Source organism: Pogona vitticeps, chromosome 13 (genome assembly GCF_051106095.1).
Source record: "Pogona vitticeps strain Pit_001003342236 chromosome 13, PviZW2.1, whole genome shotgun sequence".
In the NCBI taxonomy this organism is placed as follows: Eukaryota; Metazoa; Chordata; class Lepidosauria; order Squamata; family Agamidae; genus Pogona; species Pogona vitticeps.
Window position 1 is genome coordinate 17,270,263 of NC_135795.1, and position 17,557 is coordinate 17,287,819.

The following is a 17,557-nucleotide window of genomic DNA, read 5'->3' on the forward strand; positions in this document are numbered from 1 at the left end:
GGTTGGGCAAGAACCCATCATGTTTTTTGGAATTCCTTGCCTGCAGAACTACCACTGTCTTTTCTTTCTGCTACAGCCCTTTGTGACATGAAAAACTGGCTTGAAAACATTTCTGAGTCCTTCACTTTTTAGAGTATTTTGGAGAGGAGCTGCAGAAAGAAATGCAGTGGTGCCTCACTTAACGGGCACCTCATTGAACGACGAATCCGCATAGCGATTACGTTTTTAATGGTAAAACATCGCTTTGCGATGATCGGTAAGCTGTTTCGCTTACTGATTTTCGCATAGCGATGTTTTTCGAACAGCTGATTGGTGGTTCCAAAATAGCCGCCGGGTAAAAAAAATGGCCGCCCGCTGTGTTTTCGCGCCCATTCCTCGCTTACCGGGCAGCGAAAATGGCGGCTGTATCGAGGATTTTCGCATAACAGTGAGTTTTTTGCCTATAGGAACGCATTAAACAGGTTTTAATGCATTCCTATGGGCTTTTTTTCCCCGCATAGCAACGAATCCGTATAGCGCCGATTTTTCCGGAACGGATTATCGTCGCTATGCGGGGCACCACTGTAGGTGGCTAGTTCTGGAGGAAACAGAAGTAAACATTTGTATTCTGGCCATTTAAGGAAAAGTATGCACGTGCAGAGAGATACTTAAGGCAAACTTTAAAAATGGAACAAAAGCAAAAGTGTTGTGGCACCGTTAGGACTAACAGTTTTACTACAGTGTGACACACTTTTGCAGACTTCAAATCCACAACACTGGGTAATATTTTTATTTGTCCCCTGAAAAATTACTCAAAAGTGGGCTTTGAAGTCATTAGGAGTAGACATGGGATATTCGTGTTCACATCTCTGGGAGACACATATGAATATTGGCACCACAGGTCCCTGGAAGGTCCAGTTGTTCCCTCTTGAACTGGCAGGTCCAATTATTGGTCAGCACATGGCCGGCGTACTTCCGACAAGGAGGCAGGGTGATGAATCTTCCTGCTCAGCTGTTGAGTGGTCAGCTGCGTGGGGAGGCAGGGAAGTGCTGGCTAGGCTACATCTGCAGCCGGCATGACGGGAATGATGCCAGCCATGTGCACCGTGCAGTGACCAGTAGATGGACCTGCTGGTTCCAGGGGAGGGGGACTGGACTAATGATGGCCATCTGCTATTTTTGGAATGGAACAGCCTCAAGTGGTGCTACTATTCATATTTTTATTCCTGGGGTTGTGAATATGAATATCCTATGTCTAATTAGGATTCTTTGTCAGTCTGGTTGTTGCAGGGTCCGTGGGGTAAAGAGAGACCAGCAATGACAAATATCCTGATTATATGTTGAAACAATGAGGTCCAAAGTTAAACTGAAGTCTCAAAATGGAGAATGCAGACTTAAAGAAGGTGTATTGGAAGTATCAGGTTTCACATGAAGCCGAATTATATAGTACATAAAGGAAAGTGGATGCATTATTATGATGCATATACATACATATAGGCACTGGCCCAAACCCTTCCGTGTTACAACTTCTCCTCTCTCCCCTTCACATTTAAAGATACCAGAGCCTTTTTATATGTCATACCAGATAACTTCAGTTCACCTGAGGTTTTAATGATTTCTGGTTTTTTTTAAAATCTGGTGGCTCATATCCTTTGGTGACTATTTGAATAGTAACAATTGTATGCTTATGTCATTTAGTGGAAGAAGCCCAATAGTAGGTAGACATGTCCAAACAAATATAATAAATCATTTAATCTGTACACACAAGTAGTATTACTTTGTCACTGATGACAAGGAAGATAGCTGTTTACAAGATTGATTGAATGAATCAAACATTCATAGTGGGGGAAGGCTCGTGCATTGACCTAAAAAGCTAAGCAGGTCTTTAAAAAGGTGATGGGGGATATACGTATTTTACATGTTAAATCTACCTTTTAACTACAGTGTTGCTGCATGTGGTTTACTCTCATATGCAGTAGAATTATGGTCAGTTTAAAATAAATCTAGACTATATCTGTGAAACTGTCATAATGAATATTTAGCAAGTAGCAACATCTTTTGAATTGCACGGAATGGTATTGTCATGGGATATTGCTCTGAACGGTCTTGCACTTCTTTTAAGAGTCTTTGACATGTTAGCAGAGGAAGTCTTACCCTGTCAAAGCAACAGATTACTTTGCACTTGCACCAACCTGCTAATTATTCTGGTGTTGCCAGCATGAAGTACATTTTGAGAGACGTGAGCTGTGTTCCTAAAAATACCTTTAAGACTGAAAGGAAGGCTCCAGGTATTTCTGATGCCTTGCAAAATTGTCTGTTGGTGATTTTTAATAAGGCAAGTCCAGATGGGTAAGCGGTGCTTTAGCCAAGGGCAATGTGTGACTTTAGGTCAGAGCTGGAGAACTTCAGCCTCTGGGTCCGAATCCAGATCTCTTAGGGTCTTTATATGCTCTGAGGATTTCAAATGCTAGCAGTACTGTCTTCTTCAAGTCAGCATTGTTAGGTGGTTCTCCACCTTCAGTACTCATTTAACCCAATCTAAAAAGGTTAGTGATTCTTCTAGTTTTTTACAGTATGAGCTTTAAGCTAAATCATATTAGTATTTCTCATTCTGTACCTTCCCCCCCCCCCTTTGACTCTGTTCATCACTGGAGTATGGCTCCTGAGAAACCCAATTCTCTACAATTAAATTTGGCCCTCACCTCATAGAAGATGTGCCCTCCACCTTAAAGAAGCATTTGATGTAATGTCTAATAATTTAACAAATCAGTCCCATTTGCTAACAAATGTTTCCACCCTTGATTTTCCCTGTCTCCTCAGGGGTGCAAAACATAGTAGTTAAACAACAGTTTAAATAATACTGTGCATTTGTTTAGAGATCAATTGAAGAAGAGACTTCATTTAGATATAGACATATTTCACCTTGATTTAAATAAATCCAGTCCGATGCCTTATATTGCTTAAGGGGAAGAACTGTGGTTATGTTCTGAGAAGGTAGCTCTGAGACATTTTACTAGAGCTTTAGGAAGGAAAATTGGATCTACCGGTAGGTAGATAATAGGAAGGGGGGCTATTACCATATTTTTAGTGTCATGACAGTTTAGGAATTCAGGGTTCAGATATGGTAAACGCAATGTTTTAGAAAAGCATTGTGAGCCAGATATAAGATCTGGGAGTGACAATGACACTCTTGTACTAGACAGGCAGTAAAGATTGACTACACACACAGACTCAGCAGATCAAAAACAAAAGCGCTGTTTATTTCAAGTGATATCGCCTGGGTCTCTCAAAGTGAAGGACCCTGATCAAACAATGCAAAGAGCTTTTAAGGGCCTGGGGTCTCTGTGAAGCGTCCTACAATCCTTACTGTCAGCTCACAGCATTCATTAGGTTTCTTAGAAGGCTAAGTTACTCTTTTTTTTAAAAAAAAAAAAGTCTTTCAAACAGAAGAACCCAGTGGTCACCCTAAAACGTTGCTCAATGTTTTGGCTTCCTCTTTGACAGTAACATGACCTGAAGTTCCTGCTTTGTGTTCTGTCAGCTACCAGTTAATTGTGCATGTGGCTTGTTTCTTGAAATAAACTGGGGAGGGGGGAATCTTAGAAAGGTGACTTTACTGAAAGACACAGTCAGCCATCAGAAGAGATGTGGGCAGTACTGGCTTTAGATGGTGTGAACTGAACATTGGCAGTATAAGCTGACCGATGTGATTTCTGGTTGTTTCATCATTAGTATGGGGCGGCATATAATTTCTTAGGACCTGTTCTGTCCATCACTTGAGGCTGTTCCATTCCAAAAATAGCAGATGGCCATCATTATAAGAATGAAAACAGAAAGGCAGCTCCTTGCTCACAGTTATTTTCATTTATCTCTAGCCGCAAGCTGGTTTTAATGCGAAGGGAAGATTGTTGAAAGTCTTTAATGAACCTATGCACCCGTGTTGCCTGTTAATTAAAACAAGTAGTTAAAATCTGGTGCCCTGTTTTTCCTTTCTGCCCCATCCTGTATGTATATACACAGTCTCCATCTTTCAGTGTCTCTGCCCCTCTTGGTTCAAGCCACACCTGCATGTTTAGTAGCAAATGATGTCTACCAGTATTATTTTCTTCTATTCTGTACTGCAGCTAAAACAGATTTTTTTAAAACTGAATAGTTGTTTTTTTATTCATTCCTGATCTCTCTTTTCTCTGGTGGAAGCTATTCCAAAAACTGGATGAGAACAATAATTATATAAGAAAAAGGTGTCAAAAATATTTGTACAAGCAAAGACCAGTAAGTCTTTAAAAAATTACTCCTAGAGCAGCACATTCCCAGATTCTATGTTTGCATGACAGACTCATTGATTTTTGGAGGACATCCAACCAGGGTAAGATTCCAGAGCAGAATATGAGCAACAGCGGCAGCGTCTTGTACAAGAAACACAGAGATGCAACATAAGCCTAATCTCCAATTTAGAGTTGTGCATGATGGAGATAACTCTATTTAAAAACAACAACAGGACTTTCGTGCGCATGAATGGGTAGTGAATATATTTCCTTATGCAAATGCCAGACAAAGGACAATTATCTGTGCAATGGATCGTTGTGCATGCGTCAAAAATGAACAGTATTTTGGGTTGGCTAAGAAGCTTCTTGAATTCCCAATAATTGGAAAAACCAGTCTTTCCCTTAACAGAAAAAGAATTAGGTGGAGGGACAGGCAGTGTTAAGCAGGTGCAGTAAGAATATACCAGAACCACATGCTTTGTTCAGTGTTGTGTGAGCAGCTGGAGAGTGCCAGATTATAATTTTCTTCCAAGGACCATTTGGTGACAGGTATCATCGAGGGTGGCTAAGTGTGCTGAGCTCCAGCAGGATGCGCAAGGATGCAGGTGCATGTGATGGGTCTTGTACAAATATGTTTGACTCCTATTCCTTATGTAATGGTTTTTCTCATCCAGCCTTTGGAGTAGCTTCGGTCAGATTCCAGAAATTTTATCACAACATGGAATTTATTTGTGTTTTCCTTCTCAAAATCTGCCTCTGCTTTTAAAGTAGCAGTAGTAGACTGTCCCATACTTAAAGCCAGCCAGAATTCCTGGCTATTTCTAGAACTCTGCAAAGTCCCTGCATATAGCCTGCCTTCACCTCCTACTGAGCAACGTTTGGCAGGCGCCTGCAGTACCAAGAAAAGGTGGTTTAAGAGGTGGCACGCTTTGCCCGTGGATCAAAAGTGCAGACTCCAGCTGGGACTGTGGTGGGTCTTAGCTGAATTTTTCATCTGTTTCCTGCCTGCTACAGATCTTAAGTGGCAATGTTTGTTCCTTGATTTTTGAAGACTATTGTAAATCTGATTCTCAATGTCCAATGGAAAAATTACCTGCCTGCTTTTGAAGGAATCTCTATGAGCCGACTTTTGAAATGCATAGTTCTTCTTTGTGGCCTCTGTGAATGCACACAAATGGGTTTTACTGTGCCTGCACAGGACTCCTTGGAATATTCTAGACTAGAGCTTAAAAAGATATGATTAGTAGGACGTTGACCCGTGGCGCACATGCTCCGCCCGCCCATAATACCTCAATTCCTTTTAGCCGCCATTGAAATCGGACTTCTGTGCAACTCCTAGAGCGATTTTGTGATTCTAATCTTACAGTTTTCTCATCTTCGGACTGCTTAATGGTTTTCGATTTTCAGATCATGGACTTAATCAAGCTTTTTATTTACGGGCGTTTCCCTGTGAGTTATCTCTTCTTTTTGTCTCCCCCTCTTCCCACCCTTTTTTTCATGAGTTCCTCTGACCCATTCAAGCGTTGTACGGCATGTGCCAATAAAATTTCTTTTATTGACTGCCATGATCATTGCTTGTTCTGTCTGGGTGAGAGTCATCAGACTCACTCTTACCATTTTATAACGAATTTCTTGATAGTTTCGAGTTTAAAAAGGGGAAGCCTTCGGTGCTAGAAACAGTGAGGACCTTTTGCCATCTGCTTTATCTTACAGGGAGAAGAAAGATACCTACAGTGGTTAGAAACGTGAACAGACACATGCAATCAGTTGTGTGTTTCTCCCCAGAATCTTTTGTTATTTTCCTGAGAAACTGAACAAAATAAGATTATGAAAATGCTTTATTTTACGTGGACATACAAAGGCACCACCACCACCCCTCAAATATAAAAGTTGCATGTGTGTAATATTAAGCATATGTTTCCTTTAGAGAAATGCTAGAGCAGCAGCAGCAGCTAGGAAATGCTATATTTGTCATTTGACAGAAAGTGACAAGAAGATTGGCACCTGTTCATTTTAGGCTGTGCATGAGAAGAACTTGCCATTTGATCATTAGTGATCCTCTCACTCGGAAGCAGCCCATTTTAAATTTTGCTGCATGACCATTTTCAGCTATAGTTTAATATGGTTGATAGGCACAGGAATATGAACTAGGAATCCTGGTTTAGTTGCCATAGCAGGTGAGAACTGGGAAAGAAAGCATCATCTCCTACCTCTCAAAAAAAATTGTCTTCCGGCTTAAAGTACTGGTGGTATTTTCTAACAGTTTTTACAAGGAGCCACTTGATGTGCTGTTCCTGTTTTAGCAATCTCTGAAAGACACATTGTTTTTTTTTTAAATTAGATTTCCCCCCCCCTCCCTTGACCTCTTTTGACTGGGAGCTCTGCAAAGGAAGAGTAAGAGTTGTAACCTCAGAGAAAGAGGTATTGCAGGCCCCCATTACATCTCTTCCCTCTTTAGTGCTGTATGAATTGGTCGTCATCACATTGCTTTGCAGGATGTTTGCCATTGGTAGAAAATTGTAGCAAGAGTCTGCTGTTCTTATTCTTAAGGCTTGGAAAGCGGCTAATGAAGGATTTTCTTCTGTTGCATGTGAGGTTTCAAAGCTGGGGAACAGAACTTCTCCTCCACTCTGTACCTGTTTTAAGTCATGCAGCTGTGAGCCAAAAAAAGAAGAATCGCTTGTCAGGCTGTGTAGGAACAGAAGAAAGAGAAGCTCTTTCATATGTGTCCTGAAAATTCCGCAAAGCTTTCCACCAAAAGTCAGATTCTGAAGTCTTGAGATCAGTAAAGAAATGTATTGTGCTATTCTCAGGGATACATCACTCTCATCTCATCTGTACCCTTATTTCAATGAAAAGGGTTCCCTATAGTTTCAGTCATAGTCACACTAATCACCCATCTACAGAAAAAGACAAAAGCCTATATTTCACAACCATAAATACTGCACTCCCAAGCCAACTACACCAGAGCACAGAGTGCTGTCCTCTGAAGATGCCGGCCACAGAGATTGGCGAAACGTTAGGAAGAACAACCTTCAGAACACGGCCAAAGAGCCTGAAAAAAACACAACAACCATAGTCACACTATTTACAAGTTTGAATTTAACCCTCCGATGTGTGCTTTCTCCATACTACAACATACTGTACTGGAAGTGCTGACCTTTTTTTTTTTTTTTAATAACTCCAGCCTACAATACAGGACCCACATTTACTTATCTCTGTACATTTGTTTACGCCTTTTCTCTTGAAAGGTAAATGATGATGCTGGTGCTGCTGCCCAGGTCAACCTAATTGCAACCCGTTGCTTGAACTCCAGTTCTTCTGTGTCTTTGCCCGTGTTTCTTTTTTACCTTTCAGAATAGAATGATGCTGAAGCATATGGTTTCTTGCAACCAATATATAAACAGCTCTTTCTTTTGGCAAATTTCCTGCACGTAGTCAGTTTTGTATGTGATCTCCCAGTGGTTACGCACAAGCACTTCCTTTTTAAAATTCAGTTCTGTCTCATGAGCCGATTCATCTTCAGAGCATTCCTCTAGATTCTCTTCGTGCTTCTGCTTTGCTAGAAATGAAGGGGAGGCTGTTGCTTACTAAAAGCTCACACCACAGCAAACCAATTAGCTTCTGAAGTACTGCAGTGCCTCCGAGGTTGTACTGCTGTCACAGACCATAGCTGCTTCTCTGGATTTTGTCGCAATACAGCTGAATAATACATTTTGTGTGTTTTTTCACTAAGGGCATGTTATGGGCTGTGCAATAGCTATTGCTTTTGGTGATATTGTGGGCAGGGGGGGGGATGGAGCATCTCAACCTGACTGTCTACTGGGCCGGGTGATGGTGGGAGCAAACCTTGGCCAAGGAGAAGGGAGAGAGAAGAGGACTCTCCTTTCAGCCAGTTATACCGGTAGTTGTTAGGGCAGCCTGAAGACATTTAACGTAGTTAAACCTCCAGTTGTATACAGGAGCATCTCTTTGAATCTGAGCTGATCTTATTTGTCGCCTTCTGTTTTTATTTCTTTTTCAGGTATGAGGCTTTGAGTTAGTTACTCCAGCGGCCTCGAGTAGTATTCGGACAGAAAGCTTATTGTTGCATGTTTATAAAGAGATATTTCTAAGCTAGATCTTTAAAAGGCAGATCCTCTGGCTGCAAAAACTGCTCATGGTCGAATCATGAGGACTGAGCTTGGAGAGAGGAAATGTGGATTCAGGTCCCACTTCACGTATGAGGTTCCTTTGGGCCCGTTCAGATCTAAGACGGCTGCCCCTTCCCAACTGTTTCCTGATGTAACTTCAGTTAATATATATAATATATATATATATATAAGATGTATTGTAAAAATCAGGCTTGAATGATAACTGGCACTTGTAACTGTTCTCATGTGTTTCACAAACTGTGCCCCTCCCCATTATGATTACAGAACGGTCAACAGGCAAATGGTTCCATCATGTATGTGTAAACTCTGAAACTGTTAAACTGTGTTAACTCATACCCTATGTGTTTATCTGCTTTTCATGGTCATGTCCCTCTTAATCATTCTTTTTCTGGAATAGAGATTTTCAGTTCAGTAAATTCCAAAAATGAATGCAGAATTCTGCATTTTACTCCACATTGGTATATTTCCTTATACGTATCATCTACTGAAACCAGAGTTTAAAGCTGATTAAGTAGTCTGATTAAGTAGTGACTATGGATAACCTTGACAATATTAATATCTGCCGGTGTATTATTGAACCAGAGCTAAGGTGGGAGGAGGGGATTTTCTGCAAGGATCTGGTTCATAATTTTGCACCCTGCTTCTCATCTCTTGACTCAAGTTTGTTCTTGCTTCTGTATTGCATCAGGAAAGTCTTGGAAATATCATTGTCTGCCATCTGGAAAACTCTAACTTCAGTGTTGCTAAGGGAAACTGATTTAGAATTAAAATATGGAATAGTGTTTTTTTTTTTTAAAAAAAATGATTCCCCGCACGCAAATCTGTTGGGAGTTCTAGTGCTCGTATAAAGATGGCATGAGTTATAGTTCAGCACATTGCAAAGGCACCAGCTTGGGAAAGGTGTAGATAAATGGAAAAAAATTCCCCTGCATTCTCATTTGTGGTTGAGTTTTTAGTGGGTTCTTGTTTTGATATGGGATGATGGTGTGCAAGGAAAGTGGGTTATGTTATACTTGTTACTTGGAACACAGTGCCTGCAAGCGATAAGATGAGAGGTGGTACATATGAATATTGCAGATAAATGGAGAGTAAATTAGATCCCTGGCATGGCTGGGTAAGGCTGGGAAGCTCCTTATCTGAAACCACAGAGAACCACTGCCAGTTAACGTAACCTAGGCAATATTGGGTTGCATTAACCAGTAGTAAAGTGGGCCAACTTTTGGTGTAAATTACTATGAGAATATTTTAACCTTCAGTCACTGCTTGCTTAATCATGACTGTATTTTCTGAGGCAAACAGAAATTGCATTTCTGAAATTTAACTGTGCTCACAATTAACAGGAGAATGAACTTCCCCATTAATAGACTTCTGTTGAAATACTCTGATCATGCCAGATGAGGTTTATTCTTGTGTAACTCTGGTTTTCCCCACATTTAGCACTCTTCCTTTAAATATCTCCGTCAATTTATTATTAAAATACATTTTCAGTTATTGTTGTACAATGTGGACTTACAGTAACACAAATAAGTGCCTATTTAGAGAATGGATTTCTATCTGTTGCTTTTTAGCAAAACTTGTCCAATTATTAATCTGATGGGGTGGCGGTGGCAGCAGCTATAAAAGGCTTTCTGGTGCTGTAAAGAACCTTAATTTAAAATTAGAAGATCCTAATGTATTTTTAAATATCCTTTTAAAATCTACATAAGTAAGTCAGGAAATGCGAACCTAAGGTTGTTTCCACACAATTAAATAATGTCAAAAAAAAGAGTGTCTTCTGTTTTCTGTGTTTGAAGATATCTTTCTGGAAAACAGAGAAACTGGTCCGTAAATCCTTTTTTTTTTTTTTTTTTTTTTTTTTTTTTTTTTTTTTTTGAGGGGAGAGGGTTACTCTATGTAAAGAAGAATGCAAATAAGGTAACAATATAGTTTGTAATATAATGTCATTTAGTAACTCACAGGGTGGATTTGAGTTAAATAAAATTGATTTAAGTCATGATTTACATTTTTAAAAAATCAGATGTTTTGACAATTTAGATTGTGGTTGAAATTGATTTTTTTAAAATGATTTTTATCCATTCTGGTAGGACCTAGTAAGTGTAATCTCACTTGTAGTAAGTAGTCTGTCTAAGCTAACTTGTATATGGTAATAGGAAATGCAAGTTAACCAAAGGATCCATTTTGTTGGGCTCCGAGAGGCATTTGTGTGGAAATCCATCTTTTCAGCCTGCCAAAATTAAGCTAAGCTGTGTTTAATAATGACATACTGTGTGGTAATGTATCAGTACCAACTGAGCTGCATTTGGAGAATAAGAGAGATACTCTTTTTCTGGCACAACAAGTTTTATGCCAGCATTCTCCAGCCCAATGCCCTTCACTGGCTAGCCAAGATGTTTCAACTTTCCACATCCCCAGAAAGTATGAGAAATAGCCATTCTGGCTGGGAATGGTAGCGAGGGTGCCATATAGATAAAATGTGCCATATAGATAAAATGGAGGACATCTTTCTTTCTTTCAGGGACATGTTCTACAGTTGGTGGGTAGCTTCAAAGATAAGGTCACAGTGGGGAATGGAAGCAGAGGATGAGATGGTTGGACAGTGTCATCGAAGCAAGCAACATGAATAAATTTGACCCATCTCCGGGAGGCAGTGGAAGATAGGAGGGCCTGGCGTGCTCTGGTCCATGGGCTCACGAAGAGTCGGACACGACTAAACGACAACGGGGAATGGAAGAGGTTTTATTATCCTTGGTTGGAAGTTGCTGCTAATGTCCCGGGAACTCTGAAGAAGATACTTCCTGTCATCGCTGATATTTGCATCATTATCATCATTGGGTTTTTTAAATGCTTCCTCCCAATTTTAGTGCAGTGCTCATGCTACCTCCCATTTTATTTTCCCAACACTTTATGAGATGAAGTAATAGTTACAGATACTAGGCCTACAGTCACCTAACAAAGTTCATGGCTGAATGGTGATTTGAACATGACTCTTTCCCAGGTCAGCCCTGAGAACATGGAGTTGTGTCCTCTTACGAGACGACATATCACTTCAGCAGTGTTCCCCATGTGTGTTAGGTTCATGCTTCAGCCATTACTTTTCTGCATGACACAGTGCAGTTGCACAAAGTTGGAAGCTCCCTACAGCTGGGCATCTTGTTTAGGAAGGGCACGATTGCCAATTGGCTACAGCTAGCCAGCCCCCCTTGAATCTGGATTGGTGGAAACCCAGTAGTTGTTAATATTTTGTGCATCCTAGAGTGATTTTCATTTAACTGAGATCTGTGGTTGAACATTTTCACAAGGCACTTCTGTGATATAAAATGTCCATTCACTGACTTGGAAGGATCAGTATGGTTTGTAGAACTTTAAAACCATTTGCCAGTTCTGAGGTCAGTTCTCGGTTGTTTCCTTTACACTCCTGTTCTCAAGAAATCCAGTAAAATAATAAGAATATACGATTGTCACCTTTTTGGCATCATATAATGCAGGGGTTCCCTGCCTTGGGTAACAAGGTGGTGTTGGACTGCAACTCCCCAAAACCCTGGCCAGCACAAATGATGGTGAAGGCTTCTGGGAATTGCAGTCCAAGAACACCTGGGTTACCCAAGGTTGGGAACCACTGGTATAATGGAAAGAGTCGTTCATATGAGCCAGCTGTTGTACCTTTATTAATAGATAAGGAGCTGTGTTTGGTTTTTGTTCAATTTTTCATTGAAAAGGAATAAGAGAATTTTGTTCAATGAGCCATGCAAAATGTTATGGTTAAGAGAGAAGTTAGTAGAAAAAGTAGTATAGGTTTATAATAAGTACTCTGGGCCAACTTTGCTTTTTTCTACCCCAAATAATAATTTTTCAATCACATGCAACATCTTTGCTAGTCTTGAATGGGACAACGGGAATGGACAAAACAGGAAGATGCTATATTCCAGACTCAACTAAATTAACCCTGTATTTTGCGGTCTGGCAAACAGCGACTCTCTAGACTATCCAAACTTCTGAATGATTTCTTTTCATCAGCTCCATATAAAACATTGTTGAAAACCAGTGGCTTGCCAGATGGACAATTATTTTATTTTTTTAAAATTCAAAAACCCGCTCTGTAATTTGGCCAGGATTGCAAGAGGAAGGCAAAAGAGATGCTGCTGATTAAAAATAAAATCTCCCATTTGCTGCACATTTCTGGTGCAGCTTTTGTCTGTGGGCTGAAGGGTACAAATATTACTGTGTTGGCAGAAACCATTTTGGCTCCATTCAAGCAGGCTTGCAATCTGGTGGCATTTTACAGCCAGTAACCTCCAGAATGGTGTCCAAAAAGCAATTGGCTCAAGTATTTTCTCTCCCCCCCCCTCCCCACGGATAAGCTAAGTAGAATTTGTGTGCCTCATGAAGTGGTTCAGATTTACAGTGGTACCTCGCTAGATGACCTCGTAAAATGATGAATCCGCACAACAATGAGGTTTTGCAATCGCTATAGCGATTCACAAAACAGTAATTCCAATGGGGGATTTTCGCTTGACGATGATTTGGTCCATACTTTGCAAACTGTTTGTTTGCAAGACGATTTTTACAGCTGATCGGCGGCTCCGCAAAATTGCTTCCCTTTGTTTTTGGGACCCATGCTTCGCAGGATAGCCATTTTAACAGCTGATTGGTGCTCGCAAAATGGCTTCCCCATGGGCGATCTTCACAGGACAATGAAGTATTTTGCCCATTGGAACGCATTGAACAGGTTTCAATGCATTCCAATGGGGAAACGGATTTCGCGTGATTTCTAGGGAACAGATTATCATCGTCATGTGGGGCACCACTGTATTGCCAAAACCATGGCTTTAGTATTATGTGAACAAGCCTTTAAGAATCCCCAGGCTTGTGCATTTCTTTTTTTCTTGGGGCACCATAACACCCTTCCTACCAAGATTACAGCATCTACATGTTGTCATTACATCTTGCCCAGCAAACAGTGGTTTTCATAGCCTTGGAAAATGGATAGTGGTGTGGATTTAGGGCTCAGCTGAAAGTAAATATTAGTTTTCTTGGCCATTCCCAGCTAAGCTGAAGGCAGTTGCTCCTTTTAGACAGTTTTTGGTAATCATTTGCTTCACAATTGTTTGCTTTCAAGGAAGCAAGACTTTTGCTCTCGTAATGCTTCTTCATCTAATATTATACGTAAATGAAGTAAACAGTTTTGTTCCTTTTTTTGGTGGGAAGGAGGGATTTTAAATCCTATGCATGCCCTTTGCTCATCATCATAGGAGAGCTTGTACTGCTCCCTATGAAAACCTGCTTCTCAGGTATTCAGATGATGATATGTGGATTCAGGATCCCATTGCAATTTGCATATTTCTGGGATATCCATTGCATGCATAATTGTTTGGGGCAAAATCAGGAGCCCATCTCATTCAAGGTAGCTTCTGACCAGTGTAGAGTTTGGAAACCTTACATGGATGGGCCATTCTGGGTGTCCTAGTCGCAAAAAGTGATGGTTTTCAAGTGCGTGATCAATTATGGTTATGAAGTCCCATCCGCTTCAGTAATTTGCATAAAACTATAATTGCATGTTCGAGTGGCAGTTATTTAGAGCAGGATCTTGGTCTGCTGAAGAAGGTGAAAAATCTTAACAGTGAAAGGGTCCTGATTTAAAATACAGTAAAGCAACTGTCCTCTTGCGATTTGCTCTGGATTTAAAAGGGGAAGTCTCTATTTGTTGATTTCTCTTAGGATGTTGTAAGCAGTAGCTGTTACTAAGTTGCTAAGACTATAATAATATTTGTACTTTTTTGTTTTAATGATAGAACAACAATACAACCAAAATATTTTTAAAGATGGAGAGAAAGATAGCACCTGCCCTCAGGCTTACAGTGTAAAAATATCTGCCAAATCCTTGTCAGAAAGCTAAAATAATTTTGGTGCACGGTAGGATATGAGGATGAATTTCGCTGCTTTTTGTTCCTGTCTGGGAATGAATTGTTCTTCATTGGGTACAGCTCTAGCAATACAGTACAGAGGAGATAAGGGCTTTGATTTAACAATATGTGGGCAAGATAACATTGAGGCATCAGAAGCTTTCTTGTATATATGTCACTTATTAAATAACACAATTTCTCTCTCTTTTGCCTCAGGCCCTGCTGTTGTTGGGTGGCGTTGCTCTGTCCTGCCTTGCTCTGGATCTTCTCTTTCTCCTCTTCTATTCCTTCTGGCTGTGTTGTCGCCATCGGAAGAGCGAAGAACAGCTGAACGCAGATTGTTGTTGTACCGCCTGGTGTGTCATCATTGCAACTCTGGTCTGCAGGTGAGTCCTGTTTCCTTCCTGCCCCTGCCTCCCTCGTGCACAGAAGATGAATTGAAGAGTGAGTTGATTTTATAAGGGTGAAATAAAGTTGTCATTATCGGCTTCATTTTAAACAGTGTTATCTTTCCTAGCAAACTTCCTTCTAAGTGTACATAGACACTGGCATTTTTGTAATCCAGACTCATCATTTTAAATCTGTGGGATCTGTGGTGAATATGTATACACAGCTTGGATTTGCTTGTTTTACTTCTTCCTTCCTCATTTTTTATCTCTTATGTTGTGTCTGCTACTTCTTGCCCACAAGCTCAAGTTCCCTTTTTTTCCCACCCCAGCATTTTATTTGATTAAAATCTTACTATTTACCTTTTATATCATTTTTGTGTCAGACTTTGGTCTTTGTGTCTAAACATTACTAGAGACCTGGATCAAATTGTGGAAAGTTAAGGTAGTTTGAAGAAACCACCATTAGGTTTTTATCCATTTGCTGCTGTGGTGTAATAATTGTAGCTGTTTACATGGAAGCCCCTTTTATTCATTAGCTATAGTGCTGAAATTGTAGCTGTTTGCCTAGTTGGTTTCTAAACACTGTACAGCATAGTTCATTGAAGATTGCACACATGGTGTCCTTGGGAAGAGAAATATGCACCATAAAACAGAAAAGATGCAACTTGTTTTTATTGATTACTGTTATAAAAGACTGACCAACAAGGTGACACTACAAAAGATTTGCTTGCAAGGCTTACAGCCACAGGAGAGGATAATGATCAAATGACAGTAGCATATCACATCTTAATTTGACACCTTCAGCAAAAGGGAAGCCCAGTCCCCTTCATTCCGATAGAAGGAAGATCTGCCTTTCCAGTCAATTCCGGGCATGACTTCAGTCACAGAATAAGTGGAGTTCCTTGAAGTCTCTCAAACAGCAAATGCTTCTTTAAAAGCTTAAATTTATTTTTTTTAAAAAAAATTATTTAACTTATATCCTGCCCACGCTACCCAGAGGTCTCTGGGTGGCTTACAACAATTTAAATGTGATAAAAAGATAAAACAATTGAAATACCATTTAAAATGTTGCTTTGTTTTCTAACAACATAATTAGAGGCAATTGTATGGGCTGGTTCTGCATTTTTTAAAATTTTCCTTAAAGAAAGCTTGGCTTTTGGGACTCTGCACTTATTTCTCTGCACTATCCATAGTCTGTTGATGCACAACCTAATGAAGAATGGTTTAAGTCAAATGCTAAGCTGTTTGTTTAATTTTTAGTGGTCTAGTAAAGGTTTCACCTGTCGTTGCCTATGGCCTTATAGATGTCTTTCTGTTAAGCTTTCTTATTATATTGATTCCGGCAAAACCAGAATAGAAATGCAATTTACTTTCTCTATTATCATGAACTTCTGAGGTAATGCATTTTTTAAAAAAATGAAGTGATAAAACAAAATGGTCTCATCAGCAGACTGATACAGTAAACTCAGCAGTGCAGTGTCCAATAGTTAGGAAAATTCAGCAACATGTCCTGTAATCACCATTATATTTAGATTTTAAGCGCTATACAGAGCTATCTGTATCCTCTTAGTAATATCCTCTCTTGGTAATATCTGGTTTTACTTCCTCATAGACTGTGGTGCTCAGGCCCTTCATTTATGCTCAGGCCTGTGGCCCTCCGGTCATTGTCACCAGCGGTCAAGTTATTTTGTCACATCTGCAATTATCCAACCCCATCCTTAGTGGAAGCTTGGGGCTCTCAGTTTTCATGCTGACCCGTGGAGTGTTCACATCTTTCATGATACAGATGTTTAAGCAGTCTCATGTGGTCGTGTTCCACCCTGGCCTTATCATCATGGTCCACTGCCATGAAATCCATCTTAAGCCGACAGATGAAAGAACATAATTATTACCAGAGTAGCTTAAAAGTAGACTGTGCCAGTCTTGAAGATGTGAGAGTTCCCAAAGAGGAAGTATTTTAGAATGAATTTGTTCCATCTGTGTTTAGGGCAACAAAGGGCGTTCTTCGTGCCTTTTGTATGGGGAGTGTAGCTGCACCTCCTCACCTCCACAATCACAATTAATCAGGATTCTCCCTTTGCACAGTGGAGATCTATGTACTGTATGTAGATAGATAGATCCCACATACTTCCATGTGCTAGATGCATTGAGACTGACGTTGGGACCACCTTAGGGGTGTCGAGAACTTCTGGTGTGGCAGCTTCCCGAACACGAGCTTCCATATTCAGGGGAGTTTAAATTGTGTAGTTTAAATTGTGATGTAGTTTAAATTGTGGTGTGAAATGCTTTTAGTGTGCCTTAAATAGGGATGTTTTCTTCTTTTTTCTTCTTTTAAATAGATTTTAATTTAAATGGATTTTAAATTGTCCCAGTTCAGTGTTTTGCATTTTACAGGGTAATTTAATTAAATGTCTTTTGATTTTATACTTTACTACATTTTTATCTATATCTGTTTTAATCTATGCTGAGAGTCGCCATGGGTCCTACCCGGGTGGAAAGGCAGGATGTAAAATTAACTAAGTGTCCTTATCAACCTCCTAGATGGCTCTGAAAGCTAATTTGCCAGTTCCTGGAGATAGGTATGAAGAGGGTGGCACCTCATGAGAAGATACCTGGGGTTCATTTTGATTCTAGTCACGGTCTGTGTGCTGCTAATTGTGAGCTCTCCATATCTTCCTGCAAGGATCATACTGTAGACTGCAGAAGGAGGCTCCCAGCTATCATAGCAATTTCCTTTGAGAATAGCATGTGGAGATAATCTCGTACTCAAGGTCATGCTGTCCTGTATTAGAAACACCGCACTTTTGCAGTGGCAAGCTGGCTTGACACCTTAGCTGTTCCCCCCCTCCCCAGTCTTTCAAAAATATTGT

General features: G+C 40.2%; 1 protein-coding gene across 2 annotated transcripts in view; it reads left to right on the forward strand.

Annotated features, from left to right (window-relative positions):
- TTYH3 (tweety family member 3) overlaps window positions 1–17,557 on the forward strand; it is a 78,257-nt gene that overhangs the window by 15,517 nt on the left and 45,183 nt on the right. For both annotated transcript variants that reach the window (XM_072982715.2, XM_072982714.2), the window contains exon 2: window positions 14,515–14,684. In XM_072982715.2, coding sequence (XP_072838816.2) covers window positions 14,515–14,684 — 170 coding nt within the window. The remainder of the gene's footprint in view (window positions 1–14,514; window positions 14,685–17,557) is intronic.